Genomic DNA, 20866 nt, shown 5'->3' on the forward strand with positions numbered 1-20866 from the left:
TGTGGGGTCAGGAGGCACCCCGACGCGCGTTTCGCATACTGCTTCTTCCAGGAGGTAGTTCCAGGAGTTGTTACCCATTTTTCCTAGAATCCAGAAAGGCAGAACTGGCTACTTGTACAGTGAAATGAGTAGTAACAGTGTATCATTGTGTCCTTGGCAGGTTGGTCTTCTAGTTGAATTGTTTAATCGCCAATATGGGAACTATAATGACGGTCATATTGGAGGTCACTCAGCTCGCCCCAAAACAAAAAATGAGTAAAAAATGACTAAATATTTCACAACCTGATGTATGAGAATGAATCTACAGTATATATTTTTATGATTTTTCAGGAAGGATCAGCATCTCCTCTCTCCTGTGAACTGCTGGTATCTGGTTTTGACCCAAACTCGACGTGAGAGCAAGGACCATGCCACGCTGAATGACATTTTCCTCAATAATGTCATTGTCCGGCTGTCACACATCAGCGAAGACGTCATTAGACTCTTCAAAAAGGTGAGGATGAGACGCTTTGTTATCATTAGGAATGTCTTCCAGCTACTGCCTATTTTGTATGTAGGAGGCTTTCACTACTCAATGTCGGGTTAGATAGAGGCACATTGGGGTCTCGGGCTGATGTCTGCTGTGCGTCCACTTTGTGCCGCGCACCTCCTTCTCTCTGCTGTGTGTCTCCCTCTCTGCTGTCTACCTCTTGCTGTGTCCTCCTCTTTGTGTGTCCCTCTGTCTACCCCGCCTCTGCTGTGTGTGTCTCTCTCTTTCCTGTGTACCCCGCCTCTGTTGTGTGTGTCTTTCTCTTTGCTGTGTACACCACCTCTGCTGTGTGTCTCTCTGCTGTGTGCCCCCGCCTCTGCTGTGTGCCCCCGTCTCTGCTGTGTCTCCCTCTCTGCTGTGTACCCCGCCTCTGCTGTGTCTCCCTCTCTGCTGTCTCCCTCTCTGCTGTGTCTCCCTCTCTGCTGTGTCTCCCTCTCTGCTGTGTACCCCGCTTCTGCTGTGTATCCCGCTTCTGCTGTATGTGTCTCTCTCTGCTGTGTGTGTCTCTTTCTCTGCTATGTCTCTTTATCTGCTGTGTACCCCGCCTCTGTTGTGTGTCTCTCTCTGCTGTGTGTGTCTCCTTCTCTGCTGTGTACCCCGCCTCTGCTGTGTGTGTGTTTCTCTGCTGTGTGCCCCCGTCTCTGCTGTATCTCCCTCTCTGCTGTGCACCTGCCTGCTGTGTCTCTCTGCTGTGTGCCCCTGTCTCTGCTGTGTCTCCCTCTCTGCTGTGTACCCCGCCTCTGCTGTGTGTATCTCTCTCTCTGCTGTGTCTCCCTCTCTGCTGTGTACCTCGCCTCTGCTGTGTGTCTCTCTCTCTCTGCTGTGTACCCCGCGTCTGCGGTAGATTCTTTTTAATATAACTAAAGCTTCATCATTATCCAATTTAAAAATCTGTAACTTCCTTGTAGACAGTTGATGTAATTTTAGCTTGATGCCAGCCTCTGCATTGACAGACAAGTCCTTTTCATTGCAGGTACTTCACACTCCCTATGACAACTCTACTAGTCTGGTGCTCTTTTGGTTATTAGCGGGCTAGATCTTGTAGCCAAATCACCATTTACATCATGCACATACACTGGCTTTCAGCAGACATATATGTGTTGACTGATTTATTTATTTGATTTTGAGCCACAGGTTTCCTATTCAAGGACATGGCATTCGGATGTGCGCACGCTGCGTTTTTTGCCTTGTTTTTGCGCGTTTTTGAGTGCAGTTTTGTTCTCAAAACTGCATGAATTTCCTTCTTCAGCAAAGTCTATGATATTTTATTTTGGCTGTCCGCACAGTGCAATTTTTTTTTTTTGGCTGCATCTTTGTGGCGACCACAAAGTTACCTGTCAAATCTTTTTGCGTTTTTTTACCCATTGAATGCATTGGGGAAAAAACGCATCAAAAAAACGCGCAAGAACGCATGCTTTTTTTTAATGCGTTTTTCCTTTGGGTGCGTTTTTGTGTGTTTTTTTGGGGCCAAAAACGCTGCATCTTTGTGGTCAGAAAAAAAACGCAGCGTGCGCATATAGCCGAAGTGTTGCAGTAGGGTCATGGGAATGATGAGCTGCATTTTCCTTTAGGTATAATGTATATAACAATTATTCTGTATGTTGCAGAGTAAAGATATCGGTCTGCAGATGCACGAGGAGCTGGCGAAGGTCACAAACGAGCTGTATACGGTGAGTCCCGCGGATATTCGCGGTTCATATTTTTACGTTTCGGTCTGTAAGTCAACTTCTGCTTAAACGTCTCGTAGGTGATGAAGACTTATCACATGTACCACGTTGAAAGCATTAATGCCGAGAGCAAACTGAAGGACGCAGAGAAGCAGGAGGAGAAGCAGTTCAGCAAATCTGCAGAGCTCGGGCCCAACGCCCTGCGCCACGAAGACAGACAGCAAAGACGCAGCTCTGCCAAGAAGATCGAAAAGATGAAGGAGAAGGTGGGGGTGCACTGTGCTGTGTGAGATTACTGCAGACATGAAGGGGTTAAAAGGGCACAAGCGCTGCTGGAGACCTGGTGGAATAATGAGACGTATATAGATATGTGCACACACAAATCTTGTCGTTATGTCTTAATGAGACAGTGACTCCACCATGAAACTTTGAGGTTTTCTGCATGCTACATCAAAGGAGCGTGATCGTATCGTAACGATAAGTTATGCAACTTTCTAATATACCGTATTTTTCGGATTATAAGATGCACTTTTCCTCCCAAAAAGTTGGGAGGAAAATGAGGGGTGCATCTTTATAATGTGAATGTAGCTTACCGGGAGGTGGAGGATGGGCGCTGTGCTGGCTGCGGTGAGGGCTGTGTAGCGCAGGGCGGTACAGTGGGTGAGATGCTCCGTTGACAGTGCAAGCTTCAAATACTGGCGCCCGGAGTCGGCGCATGCGCAGATGGAGCTCTCAGCTCAAGATCTCATCTTCACATGCACCATCTCTGGCCCATTGATGTCCCAGCAGAGGACTTAAGGAAAATGGCACCCGGAGGTTGCACGAACGCAGATGAGATCTTGGCTTGTCATTGAGCCGAGAGTGGAATCTGCACACGTGCTGACTCTGGGCACCATTTCTTTGAAGCCTCCACTGCCAATAGAGCATCTGCTCTACACAGCCAGCACAGCCCCTACGGCAGCCAGCACAGCCCCTACGGCAGCCAGCACAGCCCCTACGGCAGCCAGCACAGCCCCTACGGCAGCCAGCACAGCCCCTACGGCAGCCAGCACAGCCCCTACGGCAGCCAGCACAGGCCCCACGGCAGCCAGCACAGGCCCCACGGCAGCCAGCAGAGGCCCCACGGCAGCCAGCACAGGCCCCACGGCAGCCAGCACAGGCCCCACGGCAGCCAGCACAGGCCCCACGGCAGCCAGCACAGGCCCCACGGCAGCCAGCACAGGCCCCACGGCAGCCAGCACAGCCCCCACCGCAGAGCCTGCAGCATCACCCTACTCCAGCTTCACTCCTGTGACTTGCTCCACCATCACTGCTGCCCCTCCTCTAGTCAGACACCACTGGAGTATAAGATGGACCCCCTATATTTTTTTATCTCTAAATTTGGCGTGCGTCTTTTAATCCAGTGCGTCTTATAAAACGAAAAATACGGTCCTTTTCTTTGTCGCTCCATTGGGAGACCCAGACAATTGGGTGTATAGCTTCTGCCTCCGGAGGCCACACAAAGTATTACACTTTAAAAAGTGTAACCCCTCCCCTCTGCCTATACACCCTCCCGTGCATCACGGGCTCCTCAGTTTTTTGCTTTGTGTTGAAGGAGGCACACATTCACTCAAGCTCCCATTTTAGTCAGCAGCAGCTGCTGATTGTATCGGATGGAAGAAAAGAGGGCCCCCACAGGGCCCCCGGCATGCTCCCTTCTCACCCCACTAAGTCGGCGGTGCTGTTAAGGTTGAGGTACCCATTGCGGGTACAGAGGCTGGAGCCACATGCCGTTTTCCTTCCCCATCCCTTAGAGGCTCTGGGAGAAGTGGGATCCTATCCGGTCATCCATTCACTGGGACCGGGCTCCCTCCACAGCCCCTGTGGGAATCTGCCGGACAGGAGACTTGGCATCATCAGGGACAGGCCCTGCATCTAAAGGTACTCTGTGTCCCCATGGGGACGGTGCAAGGAGCGCTTGTGTCACAGACGCTGCAGCGGCTGCTGTTTTTTTGTGACGACCGGGACTACCGCGCCGACCGCGCCTGTTTGCCGGCCGCGGTATTAAATTTAGTCCCCGGCTTCTGCGGCCTAGTACCATAACTCCCGCCCCCGGGCCTGCCAGTCAGGGGTAAGGGCGGGACGGTCGACCTGACGTCGACAGTGAGGGCTGGAGCATACTTTAGGTGTCCTCCTCCCCCCTCACTAATCACTGAGGGGCACCAGATTCCCGCACTTTATTAGTCGCCGCCCACGGCTCCCTCCTCCCCTGAGAGCTCCGGCAGCCATTTTTACAATCACATTCTGCCGGTGGAGGATTTCAGGAACGAGCTCTGCAGCTCTGGGAGGCCCAAGGCAGGGAATCTGGTGGACACACAACCGCTTGGGCGGTCGGTAAGCCACACCGGTCACCCGGTGCTGGTCCCCCTAGGGTGCCGAAGTGTGTATATATATATAATATATATATATATATATATATATATATATATATATATATATATATATATATATATTTGTATACATTTTCTCTGTTCGGCAGCATTGTTGTGCTTTTGGCTATATACCCTCAGTGATCACTCTCCTAGGAGACAACAGCATGTCGTCCACAAGGAGCAAGGGTGCCAAGACACAGGGTTATTTTGCAACCTGTACCTCTTGTGCGGCTATGTTACCTGCAGGTTCCACCTACCCTCACTGTGAACAATGCTCGGCCCCTGTTGCACTCGCTCAGCCGGAGCCTCGGGCACTGGTGGGACCCTCGGCTCAGGTAGAACCGCCGGCTTCCCCTGTCCAGGTGGCAGGGACAGAGTTTGCAGTTTTGGCTGAGAAACTCTCTGAGTCGCTTTCACATTCCATGGCCCAGTCTATGGACAGATGGTCTGCTAAGATTCTAGAAGCCTTGCAGTCCAGATCGGTTCCTACACAGGCCCCGGGCACTGTGGGATCATCGCCCCCAGGCCCCTCTCGGTCTGCGCCGCAGCGTGCTCCTGGGGTGGCCCCTAGATTTCACGGGGAGGACTCCGGCACGGACCGCAGTCCCAGACCGGCTAAGCGGGCTCGCTGGGAATCTTCTCCGACTTCATCACGCTGTTCGGGGTCTCAGCTTGAGGACTCTCTGGAGGATGAAGCGGATGTCGCAGCTCAGGGCTCTGACCCTGGCGTTGCTCTCAATCTGGATACACCTGAAGGGGACGCCATAGTAAATGACCTTATAGCGTCCATCAACCAGGTGCTAGATCTTTCTCCCCCAACTCCACCTATAGAGGAGTCGACTTCGCAGCAGGAGAAACACCAGTTTAGGTTTCCCAAACGTACACGGAGTGCGTTTTTCGATCACTCTAACTTCCGAGATGCTGTCCAGAAGCACAGAGCATTTCCGGACAAGCGCTTTACTAAGCGCCTTATTGACACACGTTACCCCTTCCCCCCTGACGTAGTTAAGGGTTGGGCTCAATGTCCCAAGGTGGATCCTCCAGTCTCTAGACTGGCGGCTAGATCTGTTGTATCAGTGGCAGATGGTTCATCGCTCAAGGATGCCACTGACAGGCAGATAGAGCTCCTGATGAAATCCATCTATGAAGCCACAGGCGCGTCTTTTGCCCCAGCCTTTGCAGCCGTGTGGGCACTCCAAGCTATCTCAGCTTGTCTGTCTGAGATTAATGCGGTCACACGTACCTCTGCTCCGCAAGTTGCGTCTCTGACTTCTCAGGCGTCGGTATTTTCATCCTACGCCATGAATGCCGTCCTGGACTCTGCTAGCCGTACAGCGGTAGCGTCCGTCAACTCGGTGGCAGTCCGCAGGGCCATGTGGCTACGCGAATGGAAGGCAGACTCTGCTTCCAAGAAATTCTTAACCGGTTTGCCATTTTCGGGCGACCGATTGTTTGACGAGCGATTGGATGAAATTATTAAGCAATCCAAGGGAAAGGACTCGTCCTTACCCCAGTCTAAACCAAACAAACTTCAGCAACGGAAAATTCAATCGAGATTTCGGTCCTTTCGGCCCTCGGCTAGGTCCCAATCCTCCTCGTCCAACAGGCCACAGAAGGGCCAGAGGAACTCCTCTGCATGGCGGTCTAAGTCACGTCCTCCAAAGACCGCCGGAGGCACTGTCTCCAAGGCGGCCTCCTCATGACTTTCGGCCTCCCCAAGCCGCATCCTCGGTCGGTGGCAGGCTCTCCCGCTTTTGCGACGCCTGGTGGCCACATGTCCAAGACCGATGGGTGAGAGACATTCTGTCTCACGGCTACAGGATAGAGTTCAGCTCTCGTCCTCCGACTCGTTTCTTCAGAACATCTCCGCCCCCCGAGCGAGCCGATGCACTTTTTCAGGCGGTGAACACTCTGAAGACAGAAGGAGTTGTGATCCCCGTTCCCATTCAGGACCGTGGTCGCGGTTTCTACTCCAACTTGTTCGTGGTGCCAAAAAAGGACGGATCATTCCGTCCCGTTCTGGACCTCAAACTGCTCAACAGACACGTGAGAACCAGGTGGTTTCGGGTGGAATCTCTCCGCTCAGTCATCGCTTCGATGTCCCAGGGAGACTTCCTAGCATCAATCGACATCAGGGATGCTTATCTCCATGTGCCGATCGCACCAGAGCATCAACGCTTCCTGCGTTTCGCCATCGGGGACGAACACCTTCAGTTTGTGGCACTGCCTTTCGGCCTGGCGACAGCCCCACGGGTCTTCACCAAGGTCATGGCATCCGTTGTGGCGGTCCTACACTCTCAGGGCCACTCGGTGATCCCTTACTTAGACGATCTCCTAGTCAAAGCACCCTCCAGGGTGGCATGTCAACACAGCTTGACTGTTGCTCTGGAGACTCTCCAGAGATTCGGGTGGATCATCAATTTCCCAAAGTCAAAATTGACACCGACCCAATCACTGACTTACCTCGGGATGGAGTTTCATACTCTCTCAGCGATAGTCAAACTACCGCTGGACAAACAGCTTTCGCTGCAGACAGGGGTGCACTCTCTTCTTCGGGGCCAGTCACACCCCTTGAGGCGCCTCATGCACTTCCTGGGGAAGATGGTGGCAGCAATGGAGGCAGTTCCTTTTGCGCAGTTTCATCTGCGTCCACTCCAATGGGACATTCTCCGCAAATGGGACAGGAGGTCGACGTCCCTAGACAGGAACGTCTCTCTTTCCCTGGCAGCCAAAACCTCTCTTCAGTGGTGGCTTCTTCCCACTTCTCTGTCGAAGGGAAAATCCTTCCTGCCCCCATCCTGGCCTGTGGTCACGACGGACGCGAGTCTGTCAGGGTGGGGAGCGGTTTTTCTCCACCACAGGGCTCAGGGAACCTGGACTCCGACAGAGTCCTCCCTTCAGATCAATGTTCTGGAGATAAGGGCAGTGTATCTAGCCCTAAAGGCGTTCCATCGGTGGCTGGAGGGCAGGCAGATCCGCATACAGTCGGACAACGCCACGGCGGTCGCGTACATCAACCACCAGGGCGGCACGCGCAGCCGTCAAGCCTTCCAGGAAGTTCGGCGGATTCTGCTGTGGGCGGAGGCCACAGCCTCCACCATCTCCGCAGTTCACATCCCGGGCGTAGAAAACTGGGAAGCAGACTTTCTCAGTCGACAGGGCATGGACGCGGGGGAATGGTCTCTTCACCCAGACGTGTTTCGAGAGATCTGTCGCCGCTGGGGAACGCCGGACGTCGATCTCATGGCGTCACGGCACAACAATAAAGTCCCGGCATTCATGGCACGGTCTCAGGATCACAGAGCTCTGGCGGCGGACGCGTTGGTTCAGGATTGGTCGCAATTTCGACTGCCTTATGTATTTCACCCTCTGGCAATGCTGCCCAGAGTGCTGCGAAAAATCAGGTCCGACTGTCGTAGCGCCATTCTCGTCGCTCCAGATTGGCCGAGGCGGTCGTGGTACCCGGATCTGTGGCACCTCACGGTGGGTCAACCGTGGGCGCTCCCAGACCGCCCAGACTTGCTGTCTCAAGGGCCGTTTTTCCATCTGAATTCTGCGGCCCTCAACCTGACTGTGTGGCCATTGAGTCCTGGCTCCTAGCGTCCTCAGGGTTATCTCAAGATGTCATTGCCACTATGAGACAGGCCAGGAAACCAACGTCCGCCAAGATCTATCACAGGTCTTGGAGGATCTTCTTATCCTGGTGCTCTGATAAGGGTTTTACCCCCTGGCCGTTTGCCTTACCCACTTTTCTTTCCTTCCTTCAATCTGGAATGGACAAGGGTTTGTCTCTCGGCTCTCTCAAGGGACAAGTTTCGGTGCTATCCGTATTTTTTCAAAAGCGTCTAGCCAGGCTTCCGCAGGTCCGCACGTTCCTGCAGGGAGTTTGCCACATAGTCCCACCTTACAAGCGTCCGCTGGAACCCTGGGATCTTAACAGGGTGCTAACGGCTCTTCAGAAACCACCTTTCGAGCCGCTGCGGGATGTCTCTTTATCACGTCTTTCGCAGAAGGTGGCATTTCTAGTGGCAGTTACATCGCTCCGTAGAGTGTCAGAGCTTGCAGCGCTGTCATGCAAAGCCCCTTTCCTGTTTTTTCACCAGGATAAGGTGGTTCTGCGTCCGGTCCCGGAATTTCTCCCTAAGGTGGTATCCCCTTTTCATCTCAATCAGGATATCTCCTTACCTTCATTTTGCCCTCATCCAGTTCACCAATGTGAAAAGGATTTGCACTCGTTAGATCTGGTGAGAGCACTCCGGCTCTACGTGTCTCGCACAGCGCCCCTGCGCCGTTCAGATGCGCTCTTTGTCCTTGTCGCTGGCCAGCGTAAGGGTTCACAGGCTTCCAAGTCAACCTTGGCTCGGTGGATCAAGGAACCGATTCTTGAAGCCTACCGTTCTTCTGGGCTTCCGCTTCCTTTGGGGCTGAAAGCCCACTCTACCAGAGCCGTGGGTGCGTCCTGGGCATTGCGGCACCGGGCTACGGCTCAGCAGGTGTGTCAGGCAGCTACCTGGTCTAGTCTGCACACTTTCACGAAACACTATCAGGTGCATACCTATGCTTCGGCAGACGCCAGTCTAGGTAGGCGAGTCCTTCAGGCGGCGGTTGCCCACCTGTAAGAGGGGGTCGTTTTCGACTCTTTTTATCGAGGTATTCTTTTACCCACCCAGGGACTGCTTTTGGACGTCCCAATTGTCTGGGTCTCCCAATGGAGCGACAAAGAAGAAGGGAATTTTGTTTACTTACCGTAAATTCCTTTTCTTCTAGCTCCTATTGGGAGACCCAGCACCCGCCCCTGTTCCCTTCGGGCTGTTTGTTCTTTTGTGTACACATGTTGTTCATGTTGAATTGTTCTTGGTTCATGGTTTTCAGTTCTCCGTACATCCTTCGGATTGAATTTACCTTAGACCAATTTATAAGTTTCCTCCTTCCTGCTTTTGCACCAAAACTGAGGAGCCCGTGATGCACGGGAGGGTGTATAGGCAGAGGGGAGGGGTTACACTTTTTAAAGTGTAATACTTTGTGTGGCCTCCGGAGGCAGAAGCTATACACCCAATTGTCTGGGTCTCCCAATAGGAGCTAGAAGAAAAGGAATTTACGGTAAGTAAACAAAATTCCCTTCTTTTTTTTCTGTTTCAAATTTTCATGATCTCTGCTTGTTGACAGAGAATAGACATTTTAATTTGCAACACAGACGGGCCCTGACCCTGCGCCTGTTTGAGCAGCACTGGTTGTCTAGACTTGATACAATTATAACACGTCCTCAGTTGTACAAATATATGGCGCAATTTATCAGTTTGTGGATGTGTAAACATATCAATAAATAATAATTCCATCCACTGACAGCAAGCAGAGATTTTGACAATTGTTAAAAAAAAAATGAAACAAACTCGTTTCTGATAATTGAAAAAAAAAAAGTGTATGATTGTTACTTTTTCACTCTGCCATTGGCTGCCAGGGGGAACTAACAGAGAGGGGCAATATTACTAACCTCGGAGATAATGCGGCTAATACTATAAATACGGTAAAATCCATTTTAACCCTTGGTGTGCCAGACCAGTCTATTTTCTGGTTTATAAAATAATCAGATGTTTTCCAATTATTGGAATTTCATGCTCGATTTCTCCGCTCGGTCTTTTCATTTTGTGAGATTTTATATTATTTTAAGGTTCTCAATAGAATTAAGTGTTGGATTATTAAACTCTAAATTTCAGGAATATTACTATACAGTATTGTCTCATAGCATGATATACTAACAGATCAGTTATACAGTAAATTGTGATATGGTACTTTTTACCATTTCTTTGTCATTTTCTATTATTTGTAGATTTATGTTTTTATTTTTTTTTCCCTCCGATTTTAGAGACAAGCGAAATACTCAGAGAACAAACTGAAGTGCACAAAGGCCAGAAACGAATATCTGCTGAACCTGGCGGCCACCAACGGGTGTATCGGCAAGTACTACATCCACGACGTGTCCGACCTCATCGATGTGAGTGCTGAGACATTTTCCTGCCAAAACATACAGTTTTATGTGCGGATTTTCTGCATATGAAAACGCAACATGGGCACAGAGCCTTAGACCTCTGCCTAGAAATGATTTTAAACCACCCGGGAGCGCTTTTGCATCATTTTGTTAGACATTTTGAAAAGGTTACATGTCATAAATACAGCTGAAACGATGAAAACGCTGGGGTCCCTCCACTTTTAGCAAAAAGACGGGCTTAAAGGGAACCTGTCACCACTTTTTTGGCCTATAAGCTGCGGCCACCACCACCGGGCTCTTATATATAGCATTCTAACATACTGTATATAAAATAGCCCAGGCCGCTGTGAGAACATAAAAAACACTTTATAATACTTACCTAACGGTCACGCGGTTGGCCATATGGGCGTCTCCGTTGTCTGGTGCCAGCTCTTTTGGCCATCTTCGTCCTCCTTCTTCTTTAGCCGCAGTGCATGACGGTTCCGACGTCATCCACACTCGCCGGTATTCAGGTCCTGAGCAGGGCAGATCAAAGTATTGTAGTGCGCCTGCGCAGGACGGCGAGTGTATATGACGTAGCACGTGTCATGCACCCAGGCTTCAGAAAGAGGAGGCGCCGGCACCGGAGAACAGAGACACCCATATGGCCAACTGCGTGACCATTAGGTGAGTATTATAAAGTTTTTTTATGTTCTCACAGCGGCCTGGGCTCTTATATACAGCATATTAGAATGCTGTATATAAGAGCCCGGTGGTGGTGGCCACAGCTTATAGGCCGAAAAAGTGGTGACAGGTTCCCTTTAAAAATGATGCACAAATTTTACAAATGTGTCCAAAAACTTCAAAGAACACAATGCATGAAAATTCTGGAGGAAATCATATGATAAATTACCTCCTTTTGTTTTAGCTCTTTACCATTTGCAAAATATCGGCTTGTTGTTTGTGAGTTGGGACTTGTCTATGTTCAGAGGCTGGAAACCTGTGCTGATATAATGGGACTTCAGACTGACATATTTTACCTGCAAGTGTAACAAACTCTCAGCTGTGAGCAGGATAAGCTTTGAATGAGGTTTCAGCCACCCAGTGTGAATGAAAATTTTTCTATTCACTTCTAACAAGCAGAGATCTTGACAGTGGTGAATATTTGAAATACAAACTAATAATAACAATAATAATAATAATAATAATAATTAATCTTTATTTCTATAGCGCCAACATATTCCGCAGCGCTTTACAATTCAGGAAATATATATATAATATATTGAGAAACTGTTCATTTACACACACCTGAAAATCTAGGCAGAGAATCCAGTGACGTAGGATGATTGTGTATATACAGTTAGGTCCAGAAATATTTGGACAGTGACACAAGTTTTGTTATTTTAGCTGTTTACAAAAACATGTTCAGAAATACAATTATATATATAATATGGGCTGAAAGTGCACACTCCCAGCTGCAATATGAGAGTTTTCACATCCAAATCGGAGAAAGGGTTTAGGAATCATAGCTCTGTAATGCATAGCCTCCTCTTTTTCAAGGGACCAAAAGTAATTGGACAAGGGACTCTAAGGGCTGCAATTAACTCTGAAGGCGTCTCCCTCGTTAACCTGTAATCAATGAAGTAGTTAAAAGGTCTGGGGTTGATTACAGGTGTGTGGTTTTGCATTTGGAAGCTGTTGCTGTGACCAGACAACATGCGGTCTAAGGAACTCTCAATTGAGGTGAAGCAGAACATCCTGAGGCTGAAAAAAAGAAAAAATCCATCAGAGAGATAGCAGACATGCTTGGAGTAGCAAAATCAACAGTCGGGTACATTCTGAGAAAAAAGGAATTGACTGGTGAGCTTGGGAACTCAAAAAGGCCTAGGCGTCCACGGATGACAACAGTGGTGGTTGATCGCCGCATACTTTCTTTGGTGAAGAAGAACCCGTTCACAACATCAACTGAAGTCCAGAACACTCTCAGTGAAGTAGGTGTATCTGTCTCTAAGTCAACAGTAAAGCGAATACTCCATGAAAGTAAATACAAAGGGTTCACATCTAGATGCAAACCATTCATCAATTCCAAAAATAGACAGGCCAGAGTTAAATTTGCTGAAAAACACCTCATGAAGCCAGCTCAGTTCTGGAAAAGTATTCTATGGACAGATGAGACAAAGATCAACCTGTACCAGAATGATGGGAAGAAAAAAGTTTGGAGAAGAAAGGGAACGGCACATGATCCAAGGCACACCACATCCTCTGTAAAGCATGGTGGAGGCAACGTGATGGCATGGGCATGCATGGCTTTCAATGGCACTGGGTCACTTGTGTTTATTGATGACATAACAGCAGACAAGAGTAGCCGGATGAATTCTGAAGTGTACCGGGATATACTTTCAGCCCAGATTCAGCCAAATGCCGCAAAGTTGATCGCACGGCGCTTCATAGTACAGATGGACAATGACCCCAAGCATACAGCCAAAGCTACCCAGGAGTTCATGAGTGCAAAAAAGTGGAACATTCTGCAATGGCCAAGTCAATCACCAGATCTTAACCCAATTGAGCATGCATTTCACTTGCTCAAATCCAGATTTAAGACGGAAAGACCCACAAACAAGCAAGACCTGAAGGCTGCGGCTGTAAAGGCCTGGCAAAGCATTAAGAAGGAGGAAACCCAGCGTTTGGTGATGTCCATGGGTTCCAGACTTAAGGCAGTGATTGCCTCCAAAGGATTCGCAACAAAATATTGAAAATAAAAATATTTTGTTTGGGTTTGGTTTATTTGTCCAATTACTTTTGACCTCCTAAAATGTGGAGTGTTTGTAAAGAAATGTGACAATTCCTACAATTTCTATCAGATATTTTTGTTCAAACCTTCAAATTAAACGTTACAATCTGCACTTGAATTCTGTTGTAGAGGTTTCATTTCAAATCCAATGTGGTGGCATGCAGAGCCCAACTCGCGAAAATTGTGTCACTGTCCAAATATTTTTGGACCTAACTGTAGGTTTTCTGCATTGAGAAGGTTTTTGTGAGCGCTGTGCTCCTGCCTAACGCTTCCTTCCCTGCTCTGTCCCTGCTGGGGGGCAGCAGATGGCTTCACTTCCCTGGTCTCCGCTGCTTGATGATGACGACCGATCTCCCCTCCTCTAATTACCTCCTCTATGTCACAATGTAATGAGGGGGCTGCTGTCAGCACGGGCCGAGCCCAGGTGTTCTCAGAGTCCCCGGAGACACGCTTAGGTTATAGATGTGCACATACCACGGGCTGTCAGTCGTGACTGCTTGATTTATATTTATTTTCAGAAGGGATACACAGATGTGCACATGTCACTGTCGTTCAGCTAATGTGGTCACTGAAAAAACAAAATTGCTGCCAGTGTTCAATAATAATAATAAAAGGACAATTCTAATCTTGCAAAATATATATACGAAAAAACTGATACTTTTAAACTACACAATAAAGGAACTAATATACTGCCTACTACTATAATACTGCCCCTATGTACAAAAATATAACTACTATCATACTGCTCCTATGTACAAGAATATAACTACTATAATACTGCCCCTATGTATAAAAATATAACTACTATAATACTGCTCCTATGTACAAGAATATAATTACTATAATACTGTCCCCTATGTTCAAGAATATAACTACTATAATACTGCCCCTATGTACAAGGATATAACTACTATAATACTGCCATATATACAAGAATACAACTACTATAATACTGCCCCTATATACAAGAATATAACTACTATAATACTGCCATATATACAAGAATATAACTACTAGAATACTGCCCCTATGTACAAGGATATAACTATTATAATACTATCCCTAGATACAAGAATATTATGGAGCAATATAAATAATTTTTCTGTATTTTCCCATTTCTATTTCTATCCCTCTTGTCTCCAGTCTATAATGGTGATAGCGCTGTTTGTATTCCAGGATTTTGATTGCCTATAATTACACTTTGTATTGCGCTCTACACTGCAGTTTAGAATTTGCTGCTGCATTAATATCTGTTTTTCTCTGTTTTGTCAGTGCTGTGACCTGGGATTTCATGCTGGCCTTGCTCGCACTTTCCGCACGTACCTCTCCGCTGAGTATAACCTGGAGACGTCCCGCCATGAAGGTCTCGATATCATTGAGAATGCGGTGGATAACCTGGATGCTCGCAGCGACAAGCATAAAGTCATGGACTTATGCAACCAGGTTTTCTGTCCCCCGCTCAAATTTGACTATCAGCCTCATATGGATGATGAGGTATGTAGTCATGCTGCTGATGATGACCCCAGTCGTGGGGGTTCTCTAATTGTTAACATAATTAACGATGCTGCTTTGCAGGTGTGCCAGGTGAGCGCTCAGCAGCCGGTGCAGATGGAGCTCCTGGTGCGTTACCATCAACTACAATCCCGGCTGATGACACTGAAGATCGAGAACGAGGAGGTAACGTCAGTGTAACTAGATCACTTGTGACAAATTAACAAATTGTATACATACAGTCAGGGCCAAACGTATTGAGAATGCTACAAATATATTAATTTTTACAAAGTCTACTGCTTAAGTTTTTCTAATGGCAATTTGCATATACTCCAGAATGTCATAAAGAGTGATCAGCTTAACAGCAATTACTTGCAAAGTCAATATTGGCTAAGAAAATGAACTTTAACCCCAAAAACACATTTCAACATCATTGCATTCCTGCCTTAAAAGGAGCAGCTAACATTGTTTTAGTGATTGTTCCATTAACACAGGTGTGGGTGTTGATGAGGACAGGGCTGGCGATCAATCAGTCATGATTAAGTAAGAATGACACCACTGGACACTTTAAAAGGAGGCTGGTGCTTGGTATCATTGTTTCTCTTCAGTTAACCATGGTTATCTCTAAAGAAACACGTGCAGCCATCATTGCTCTGCATAATAATGGCCTAACAGGGAAGAGTATCGCAGCTACAAAGATTGCACCTCAGTCAACAATCTATCGCATCATCAAGAACTTCAAGGAGAGAGCTTCCATTGTTGCCAAAGAGGCTCCAGGGCGCCCAAGAAGGACCAGCAAACGCCAGGACCGTATCTTAAAACTGTTTCAGCTGCGGGATCGGACTGCCAGCAGTGGCGAGCTAGCTCAGCAATGGCAGCAGGCTGGTGTGAGTGCTTCTGCACGCACTGTGAGGCGGAGACTGCTTGAGCAAGGCCTGGTTTCAAGGAGGGCAGCAAAGAAGCCACTTCTCTCCAGAAAAAACATCAGGGACCGACTGATATTCTGCAAAAGGTACAGGGAGTGGACTGCTGAGGACTGGGGTAAAGTCATTTTCTCAGATGAATCCCCTTTTCGATTGTTTGGGACATCTGGAAAACAGCTTATTAGGAGAGAAGAGGTGAGCGCTACCACCAGTCTTGTCTCATGCCAACTGTTAAGCATCCTGAAACCATTCATGTGTGGGGTTGCTTCTCAACCAAGGGAATCGCACCACTCACAGTCTTGCCTAAAAACACAGCCATGAATAAAGAATGGTACCAGAATGTCCTCCAAGAGCAACTTCTCCCAACTGTCCAAGAGCAGTTTGGCGCCCAACAATGCCTTTTCCAGCATGATGGAGCACCTTGCCATAAAGCAAAAGGTGATCACTAAATGGCTCATGGAACAAAACAGAGATTTTGGATCCATGGCCTGGAAACTCCCCAGATCTTAATCCCATTGAGAACTTGTGGGAAATCATCAAGAGACGGGTGGACAAACAAAAACCAACAAATTCTGGCAAAATGCAAGCATTGCTTATGCAAGAATGGACAGCGATCAGTCAGGATTTGGTCCAGAAGTTGATTGAGAGCATGCCAGGGAGAATTGCAGAGGTCCTGAAGAAGGGTCAACACTGCAAATATTGACTTGCTGCATTAACTCATTCTGTCAATATAACCTTTTGGTACTCATAATATGATTGCAATTATATTTCTGTATGTGATGTAAACATCAGACAAACACAATTAAAAACCAGATCATGTGAAAATAGAATTTTGGTGTCATTCTCAAAACGTTTGGCCATGACTGTACAGTGTGCCCATAGAAAAACAACAAGACTTTCATGCCAGTTATTTCAAGTACCATATTTTCGTTTTATAAGATGCACCGGATTATAAGACGCACCCCAAATTTAGAGATAAAAAAGAGTAAAAAAAAATGGGGTTCGTCTTACCGGAGGCAGGGGCCTCAGCGGCGGTGAAGTGGGGTCAAAGGAGGCAGGGGCGGTGTTGGAGTAGGGCGATGCTGCTGGCTTCGGTGGGGGCTGTGCTGGCTGCAGGCAACGTCTCGCTATATGGAGTAGGGTGGTGTGGCGGGTGTCACAGATGCTTTGTCAGTGTTGCGGGCTTCAAAGAAATGGTGCCTGGAGTCGGCGCATGTGCAGATTAAGCTCTCTGCTCAATGACAAGCTGAGACCTCATCTATGCACACGCCTCCTTCAGGGGCCATTTTCCTTAAGACTGCTGCTGGGAGATCAGTGGCCCAAGGCGGCGCATGGGCAGATGAGATCTTGAGCCAAGAGCTCAATCTGCACACGCGCCATTATTTGAAACCCACACCGCCAACAGAGTATCTCAACCGCCGCACATTCTTGCTCCACACAGCCCCCACCGCAGCCAGCACAGCCCCGCACCGCAGCCAGCACAGCCCCGCACCGCAGCCAGCACAGCCCCGCACCGCAGCCAGCACAGCCCCGCACCGCAGCCAGCACAGCCCCGCACCGCAGCCAGCACAGCCCCCCACCGCAGCCAGCACAGCCAGCACAGCCCCCCACCGCAGCCAGCACAGCCCCCCACCGCAGCCAGCACAGCTCTGTTCTATCGGCATGACATCATTGTCAACATCATTCTGATTCACAGCCGGATCCCCACAGTTAAGCAGCTGGGACCTGGCTGTCAATCAGCATGACACTGGTAGAGACACCCTGTCAACGGAGGAGAGCGGACATTAAGAAGCTGCTCTGTTGACGTGACGTCAATGGTAGCTGCAGAGTTGCCAGCAGGAGTGCTCCGTTACAGTTCTACGCCTGCAGAGATTGACGCCAGCCAGAACAGGCAGATAGTTAGCAATTATCTGCCTGGAAGTTCTTAACCCCACAAGAAAATTTAAAAAAAAAATACTGGTTATTCCATTTTAATTTGTTGACAATCAACTTTTTTTGCAGCACCAACCCCAATGTTAGATCATGCTCAGAGAAGCCACTGTTCTCCTTCACCATAAATTTCCCGTGTAAAAAAGGCTCACAGGTTCTCTAGGGTTTTGGTCTAGTGAGGAAGGACCTGGGTCATTATCCTTCATCCGTATGGCCATTACTGGCACTGAGCAGTGGACACTTTAAGGCCGCTTTCACTACGTTTTTTTAACATGCGTCATGAACGTTTTTTTTTGCTGTAAAAGTGGATCCTGTTTTTGCAAAGAAAAACGCATGTGTTATTTTGCAGGATCCTGCCACTTGAAGTTTATGGGCGGGCATTGAATTCATGTGATCGGGAGTGAGGGGAACGGAACGTGATAGACTGGGAGCCGGCATCTAAAAGCTGCGGACGCTGGTAACCAAGGTAAACATCAAATAACTAAGCAAAGTGCTTTGCTTGGATACCCGATATTTACCTTGGTTACGAGCATCCGCAGCTGCTAGGAGCCGGGCTGCCTGCTCCCTGCACACGTAACCAAGGTAAACATCGGGTAACTAAGCGAAGCGCTTTGCTTGGTTACCCGATATTTACCTTGGTTACGAATGTCCGCCGCTCTCAGGTGGGGAGAGAGGGAGAGGGAGGGGGAGAGGTGGGGAGGGGGAGAGACTGATCACACCAGGCTGGTTTCTGGGCATGCTCAGTAGAGCAAGCAGGATCCTATCTATCAGCATGCCAGCGTTCACATGCGTTTGCGTGCATTATAGTCAGGATCCAATGAAAAACAGTATTTGGACGCAGCTCAAAAACGCTACAAGTAGCGTTTTTGAAAAAAGTTAAAAAAACTGCAAGTCGCTGGATTCTCACTATAACGCACGCAAACGCATGTGAACGCATGTTGACGCAAGTCCATTGCAAATGCATTGAAATGAAAACGCATTTGCACTGGATCCGTTTTTGTGTTAAAAAACCATTCAGGACGCATGTTAAAAAAACGTAGTGTGAAAGCAGCCTAATACATAAGCGGAGCACTGTCCGGCAGAAAAATCTTGGTTTTCTGAAAAGCTGCAGACTTATTCCTGTCCCTCTGCTTGTAGAAAGTGTCCTCTGATAACCGCCAGGATTTTTGGGAGTTAGTTTTGAATCCATCTTCAACCCAAAAAGGTCCAACTCACTGCCAAGTAATAATCCCAACTCATAGCAAGACCCCACCTCTACCTTCTAGTGTCAGAGTGGAAGTGGAGGTCTGTTCCTGTCCTCATCTCCGCCTCGTCTATGAGCATTGAACACCTTGTACTTCTGTATCTTGATCAAGGGTGTTCAGATTCAGCCTCCTCACCTCGGCCGTGTCTCTTCAAACTGAGCAACTTGTTCTTCCGTGCTCAGTGGTGGTCAGGATCAGCCTCCTCACCTCAGCCATATCTCTGAGCACTGAACATCTTGTACTTCTGTATCTTGCTCAGTGGTGGTCAGGATCCGGTTCCTCACCTCAGCCATATCTCTGAGCACTGAACACCTTGTACTTCAGTATCTTGCTCAGTGGTGGTCAGGTTCCGGTTCCTCACCTCAGCCATATCTCTGAGCACTGAACATCTTGTACTTCAGTATCTTGCTCAGTGGTGGTCAGGTTCCGGTTCCTCACCTCAGCCATATCTCTGAGGACTGAACACCTTGTACTTCTGTATCTTGCTCAGTGGTGGTCAGGTTCCGGTTCCTCACCTCAGCCATATCTCTGAGCACTGAACATCTTGTACTTCTGTATCTTGCCCAGTGGTGGTCAGGAGCAACCTCCTCACCTCGGCCATGTCTCTTCAAACTGAGCAACTTGTTCTTCTGTGTTTTGCTCAGTGGTGGTCAGGATCAGCCTCCTCATCTCAGCCATATCTGAGCACTGAACACATTGTACTTCTGTATCTTGCTCAGTGCTGGTCAGCAGCAGCGTCCTCACTCCGGCCATGACTCTGGGCAGTGTATACCATTTTATTGTTCTGTGTCCTTCTCAATGGTTGTCAGGTTCCTCACCTCAGCTGTTTCTCTGAGCACTGAACACCTTGTACGTCTGTGTCTTGATCAGGTTCAGCCTCCTCACCTTGGCCATGTCTCTGAGCACTGAACACCGTTTACTTCTTTCTCTGTCTTGCTCAGTGGTGGTCGGGATCAGCCTGCTCACCTCACCCGTATTTCTGAGTACTAAACGCCTTGTACTTCTGTGTCTTGCTCAGTGGTGGTTGGGTTCAGGCTCCTCTTAAGAGGGCTTTACACGAAACGACTGATCGTGCGATGCATCGTCGGGGTCACGGTTTTCGTGACGCACATCCGGCATCGTACACGACGTCGTCTCGTGGAACACCTCCTAGTGACGCAGTATCGCTCACAAATCGCAAGTTGTGTACTCGTCGCTAGGTTTCATAAAATTGTGTAATTAAAATGGCGGCGGTTGTTCATCGTTTCCGTGGCATCACACGTTGCTCCGTGTGACACCCCGGGAATGATGAACATCAGCTTTACCTGCCTCCCGCAGCACCCGACGGCTTAATGGAAGGAAGGAGGTGGGCGGGATTTTTACATCCTGCTCATCTCAGCCCCTCCGCTTCTATTGGCCGGATGCCGTGTGACGTCGCTGTGACGCCAAACGTCCCTCCCACTCCAGGAAGTGGACGTTCGTCGCCCACAACGAGGTTGTCCGGAAGGTAAGTATGTGTGACGGGGGGTTAAACGAGTTTGTTCGCCACGGGCAATTAGCGCAAAAACAACGGGGGCGGGTACGATCGATCGTGCTATCGTACAATCGGTCGTCTCGTGTAAAGCAGGCTTTAAGCTGTTTCTCTGAGCACTTAACACTTTGTACTCCTGTTTTGCTCAGTGGTGGTTGGGTTTAGCCTCCTTTTAGGCTGTTTCTCTGAGCACTGAACACTTTGTACTCCTGAAATGCTTACTACAAAGCTGCAGAATGCAGAACATTATACTACAGTACTGAACAATTTAGATGAGGATCCAGCACTGGGGTGAGATAAAACACTTACTAGATATCTGCACTAAGTTGAATATTATATAGCAGGATTGAAAAATGTAGCTATGAGTCCAGCACTGGGGTCAGATAAAACACTTACTAGAAATCTG

The 20866-nt window shown here is 48.4% G+C and overlaps 1 protein-coding gene across 2 annotated transcripts in view; it reads left to right on the forward strand.

Annotated features, from left to right (window-relative positions):
- Positions 1 to 20866, forward strand: part of SRGAP3 (SLIT-ROBO Rho GTPase activating protein 3) — a 143324-nt gene that overhangs the window by 82832 nt on the left and 39626 nt on the right. For both annotated transcript variants that reach the window (XM_075321585.1, XM_075321586.1), the window contains exons 3-8: positions 331 to 493; positions 2137 to 2199; positions 2277 to 2462; positions 10471 to 10599; positions 14636 to 14857; positions 14939 to 15040. In XM_075321585.1, the coding sequence (XP_075177700.1) occupies positions 331 to 493; positions 2137 to 2199; positions 2277 to 2462; positions 10471 to 10599; positions 14636 to 14857; positions 14939 to 15040 (865 nt within the window). The remainder of the gene's footprint in view (positions 1 to 330; positions 494 to 2136; positions 2200 to 2276; positions 2463 to 10470; positions 10600 to 14635; positions 14858 to 14938; positions 15041 to 20866) is intronic.

Source organism: Anomaloglossus baeobatrachus, chromosome 8, assembly GCF_048569485.1.
Source record: "Anomaloglossus baeobatrachus isolate aAnoBae1 chromosome 8, aAnoBae1.hap1, whole genome shotgun sequence".
Taxonomy (NCBI): Eukaryota; Metazoa; Chordata; class Amphibia; order Anura; family Aromobatidae; genus Anomaloglossus; species Anomaloglossus baeobatrachus.